The sequence below is a fragment of the Brassica oleracea genome, chromosome C2, assembly GCF_000695525.1.
Source record: "Brassica oleracea var. oleracea cultivar TO1000 chromosome C2, BOL, whole genome shotgun sequence".
NCBI lineage: Eukaryota > Viridiplantae > Streptophyta > Magnoliopsida > Brassicales > Brassicaceae > Brassica > Brassica oleracea.
This window is the reverse complement of record NC_027749.1, coordinates 6,195,446-6,201,339: the sequence shown is the minus strand read 5'-3', so window position 1 is coordinate 6,201,339 and position 5,894 is coordinate 6,195,446. Positions and strand designations below refer to the sequence as shown.

The following is a 5,894-nucleotide window of genomic DNA, read 5'->3' as shown; positions in this document are numbered from 1 at the left end:
ATAGGTTTAAGCCTCTAAACATTGATTCCGGTCCCCAAAATTTTTAGAGTTTTTAAGAAATGTTTCAAGTTCCTAAATTCTCAGATCCGGCCATGGGGAGTACTCTCTTGTCAGCAAACAGAATAATGAAAGTATATAACTTTCCAAATAAGAAAAAAGGAGAACGGTAGAGCATTTGCATCATATGAGTAGATAGAAAATAATATTTAAATGAGCATTTGTTGATCTTCATGTAGATAGGGCCATACTGTACTTGAAGACAAAGCTTTTAACAGAAGACTAGTATCATATGGATTCTCTTCAATAAAATGTCCAAAATACCCTCTCAAGTAAGAGAAAATTTCTTAAACCTCCAAACTTTTATATAACCATATTTTTCTTGTCGATTCCGGAATCAGCCAAAACAAAACCATCTTGGCCAAGGCCCCTTTTGTTTTGTTAGAAGTCATCTTGCTATAGTAGAAAACCAACAACTTACCTCTTCTACCATTTATTTATCCTAAATTTAGTATATATTTATTTTATTACAGAGAAAACTTTATGGAAAACAACCATTTATACTCAGGGGCGTCCCTCGCACAGCGAGATGAAGCACTCACCTTGGACCCCCAAATTTTCTGGGCCCCATTTAAAAAAAAATATTTATTATATATATTTTTAAGTTTTATGGTACAAAAAAAAATTGCCAAATAAAGTTAGAAACATGTCCTAACAAAAATATCATCATTTCAATGGGAAAATAAAATAAAAAAATTAGTTTTGACCACCATAGTTTAAATTTCTTCTCATTTTCAAAGTTTTTATGTTTTTGTATGGCTCTTTTTTTTTTTTTGTGGCCCGGTTAGTACAGGACATTAAAAAAAGATTTTTTCTTGGGTTCACTCCCTATGGTGAACTTTTAGGTTCACCAACCAATAGAAAGTTGTCATTTTAGATCTAGTATCTTTTAATTAAGGAAACAAAATAACTTGCCAAATTATATTATGCTTTTAAAATAAAAAATAAAAAAGTAAGTAAATAAAAATAACAATAGTTCTAAAAAAATATTGTTTAAAAAAAATATTTATTTTTAAGATTTAGAGTTTAGTGTTTAAGATTTATAATTTAGAATTTATCCAAATGTTTAGTGTTTTTCCAAGGGTTTAGGGAGAGTTTAGGGTTTAGTGTTTTGTTGACAACATTTTTTTTTTGAATTCGTTTTTTATATATTATTTTTATTTATTTTTAAATTTTATTTTGAAAAAATAATATAATTTGTAAGTTATTTGGTTTCCTTAATTAAAAGATACTAGATTTAAAATGACAACTTTCTATTGGTTGGTAAGAGTGAACCCAAGAATAACTTTTAAAAAAAACTTCTGTTGAATGCAGGACACTTTGGTCAATTACCGCCAAGTGGCAACCATCCAAAAAGAGCAACTTACGGAAAAGTTTAATGAAAATAGTACATATATATGTTTGCCAAAATAGGAAAGAAAGAAGAAAACACGCAAGAGAAAAAAAGACACTCATATTCTTACTAATATTTTCAATTTTTAACAAAAATATTAAAATTGAGATGTCTACAATATTGGGGTAGAGCAGAGTATTTATATCCCCCACGAGCCTTTGCATCTTCCTGCACCTTCATCACCTCTCCTCACTCTTTCTGTTTTTTTTCCGGAGACATTTGTCTGACTTAATATCATCATCAATCACCATTACTCAAACAAAGCCTTGAGAAAGAAAGAAAAAAAATGATACAAGAGAAGAAACATGACCTAGTAATATTAGCATAATGGTCAGATCACACAAGCAAGAACCACGCGTCTCTACTACTTACATCCGATCTCTCGCGAAACAACACCTTGCTTCTTCCGCCACTATGACTACAACCACCACAACCGCAGATAGCAGCAAAACGCCAACGCAAACGCAAACGCAGACGCACAAGAAACAAGTGAGAAGAAGGCTCCACACGAGCCGTCCTTACCAAGAGCGTCTCCTTAATATGGCCGAAGCTCGTCGAGAAATCGTCACCGCCTTAAAACAACATCGTGCTTCCATGAGACAAGCCACCAGGGTTCCACCGCTTCAACCGCCACCTCCACCGCATATTCCTTTTTCTGCACCACCTCCTCCAGATCCATATTCTTGGTCGAATCCACATCTCAACTTCCTCCTCCCACATCAACCGTTAGGGCTAAACCTCAACTTCGACGACTTCATCCAAACCTCATCGTCATCATCATCATCGTCTAGTTCATCTTCATCATCCTCATCGATGTTTCCTGCGACGAATCCGCATATCTACTCCTCCCCTTCACCACCCCTTCCCACCTTCGCCGCCACATCCGATTATTTTCCTCATCAACCGCCGAAGCAGCTGATGGAAGCTGAGAACAACGTGGCGACGTCAGCTTGGTGGTCAGAGCTCATGATGAAGACGGTGGAGCCGGATGTAATAAAGACGGAGGAAGGAGTCGCAGTAGCCGAAGATGACGTCTTCCCAAAGTTCAGTGACGTCATGGAGTTTCCTTCGTGGTTGAATCCAACTGATGAAGAATTGTTTCATCATCCTTACAATCTCACTCATTTCTCCTCCTCTCACAATCCTCCACTAACCTGGTAATTAATTTCTATTTAATCTTACTTTAAGCTCAATTAGTTAAAATTAAAAAAAACGTTTCGGTATTTAGATCGGTGTTGTTCTTCCGGAATCACCGGCGGTTCTGCATAAACTTCAGTAATTTGAGTTCAGACAGAACACAGAAGCCTTTTGTCTTTTCTTGTTTTTTTTTAGTTTCTTCTTGGTCATTAATTAGACTGTTTGATTAAAAATAAGAACGAAGAAGAGTAAAGTTTGTGTGGAATGAGAAGAATACACATCGGTTTATGGCATGATCTGAAGCTGTCCGCAGGGGCGGATCCAAGATGGTTTTAAGTATGGGGCACTTATCCATATCTATAACTAAAAGCTTAATATGTAAATGTACTTAACTAAATTTAACACTAGATGTTAATAAACAAAAAAAAATTAAGGTGGAGCACATGCCACACCCTCTAATACACTGAGACCGCCCCTGGCTGTCCGTTTTGTATATTTTTGGTCCAATGATAATATTGCCGACATCTATAAAACACCATCCTTACCCCCATTTTTCTGAACTGTCCCTAAACGGTCTTGACGTCATCCCAATAAAATAATATTGTTGTGTTATTTCATTTTTTAGGATTGTTGTGTTATTTTACTTTGTTAAAGATTGTTGTCTTATCATTGCTTTTTTTTTTGTAACACAATCATTACTTGTATTATTTTTGAACTTTGTGGTAACATATGAATGTATGATATTATCATACAGTATGGAGATTGGAGAAATTGAAGGCATGGATGGAGACGACTGGCTTGCTTGAACCACAAAAGATTGATTACTGTTTTCCTTTTTTTTCTCAGACATGATGGAATCAACTCGTTTGGTTCTTTTCTTATTTCTTATCTATTTGTTTTCTTTCTGATTTTTTTTTGGTTGGAGACATAATTAAGAACATTTTGAATCTTTAAAAATAGTAAGCCTCCGGAGATAAATGATCGGTTTGGTAACAGTCACATGAATGAAATTAATATTCCTACTACCTTTTGTTGTTAAAAACTTGTATTAGAACTTAAATGTTTATATTAGCTTGTTACACTTCAGCTAGGTATAAGATCTCAGAGAAGACTTTTGTCTAAGCTTTGCGATACTCTTCATATATGCATCATTCACTTCATTTATGTCCATCTGAAATCGTAACATGTCATCTTTCTCAAATCCTCTATCGAACAATTCTCTCTCTCTCTCTCTTCCATTTCCAAAGCATCTCTATAACTCTGAACATCTCTCTTCCTTCCTCTGTAACCTATAAACCTCAGCAATTTCTCTTTCCAAAGTATGAGAAGACACTTCTCAATCAGCTACGCCACTTGGTAAGTTTCTGCCAAGAGGCAAGAAAACACTGAATCTCTTCCCAAGATAAAGAATAGCAAGTGCAGTGAAAAATCACTACGACTACCTTTTTTCTAAAAAAAAAAGAAGCATAAAATGGAGATGCGGGGCATCGAACCCCTTGCCTCTCGCATGCAAAGCGAGCGCTCTGCAATTTGAGCTACATCCCCATCTTGACAACGATTACTTACATCAGACCTTTAGATTCCACGTGTATAAGAAAATGTGCAAACTCATCAATAGAGAAATTAATACCTTAGACTATACGGCGGCGAGGAGAAAGCTGGGCGACGTCGACGACCACAAAAGGCCGAGAGGCGGTGTTTGATTGGTGTCTTCTTAGTCCGGTTGTATTTTATATGGCCTCAATAAAGCCCATTTAGTTCTCTTATGGGTTTTTTTTTTTTTTTTTTAAACATAAATTCGATTAATAAAGAGGGTTAGTTGGGAGTCATGAAGACATCACCAACCACCATTGTACCAGCAACAATCAAAGCAGCTTTTGCTAAACAATCTGCCTGAGAGTTTCTCTCCCGAGGGATCCAACAGAAAGAAAACGAATCAAAAGCAGAGACATATGAGAGGATATCAGTAACGACACCATAAAGCTCCGAAGAGGGGGTTTCACAGTTCACAGCTTTAACAAGCTGCATGGAGTCCGATTCAAAGACCACCGTCTTGATTCCTTGGTTTATGCAAGTACTCACGGCTTCCCGGAGCGCAAGTCCTTCCGCCGTGAGCGGCGAGATGACACATTTTGTTGGGGCTTTGAAGGATTGTGTATCCACATTTGAGATGGAGACCCATCCTAACCCTGCATCATTTGTAGTCGATGACCACGCCGCATCTGAACTCATCACTATTGCATGAGGGGGAACAGTGTGTGCTAGAATGAGCTGGATTGTCCTCGTTGAAGATTTCGGTTTCACCTCCAAAGCCCACTCTCTCGCTAGCACAATGGCAGACGTGAGTGTTTCCTCTGGAGAAGCAGAGAAGCCCTCGAATACAAACTTAATCCTAGCTTTCCATAATCCCCAAAATATCCAAGGTATCAAAGAACCCGCTGTTAGACCCGTAGGGGGAAGACACTTGAGTGAGAAAAGGGAATCCCAGCTCGCCATTAAATCTATTGTTCCGCTGATGTTCATGTCGGTATTTAGAGGAGCTAGTTGCCAAACTTGCTGAGCATACCGACAATGAAACAGGAGATGAGAGATAGATTCGGAGCAGCCGCATCGTTTGCACACGGGATCTACTGGAACATGCCTTTCTTGAAGTCTTTCTCCAATCACTACAAGAAAACAGCGGCATACTGAGAGAAAAAATCGTCGGTATGTCGTCGGAATAACGCTATTCCGACGACATACCGACGAAAAAAGTCCTCGGAAATAACTCCTCGGAAATTCATCTTTCCTCGGAAATCCTTCGGAAATTTCCGACGGAATTCCGAGCAAATGAATTTCCGAAGAAATTCTGAGGACCACAAGTTCGTCAGAAATTCCTCGGAATATTCCGAGGAAGACGTCGTCGGAATATTCCGAGGGATACACTTCCTCGGAATATTTCCAAAATTAAAAAAAAAAAAAAATGTTTTATAAATACAAAATTAGTTTTAATAAATATAAATATTTTTATAAATATGAAATCATCTTTTTATAAATACAAAATAGTTTTTATAAATACAAATAATAATAAAATAGTTTTTATAAATAAAAAAATGTTTTATAAATACAAAATTAGTTTTAATAAATATAAATATTTTTATAGATATGAAATCATCTTTTTATAAATACAAAATAGTATTTATAAATACAAAAAATAATAAAATAGTGTTTATAAATAAAAAAAAATGTTTTATAAATACAAAATTAGTTTTAATAAATATAAATATTTTTATAAATATGAAATCATCCTTTTATAAATACAAAAAAT

At 35.9% G+C, this 5,894-nt stretch overlaps 1 protein-coding gene across 1 annotated transcript; it reads left to right on the top strand.

The window, feature by feature from the left end:
* The first annotated feature begins 1,636 nt into the window (after window positions 1-1,636).
* On the top strand, window positions 1,637-3,601 carry LOC106325583 (ELL-associated factor 1-like). Its single transcript, XM_013763627.1, has 2 exons — window positions 1,637-2,607; window positions 3,342-3,601. Exons 1-2 carry the CDS (start codon window positions 1,778-1,780, stop codon window positions 3,391-3,393), a joined length of 882 nt encoding a protein of 293 aa, XP_013619081.1. The 5' UTR covers window positions 1,637-1,777; the 3' UTR covers window positions 3,394-3,601.
* Window positions 3,602-5,894: the final 2,293 nt, after the last annotated feature.

Coding starts and splice junctions, on each gene's coding strand:
- LOC106325583 (XM_013763627.1), top strand. CDS start 1,778: ATGGTCAGATCACACAAGCAAGAACCACGCGTCTCTACTACTTACATC. Junction 2,608..3,341: donor CACAATCCTCCACTAACCTG/GTAATTAATTTC, acceptor ATTATCATACAG/TATGGAGATTGGAGAAATTG.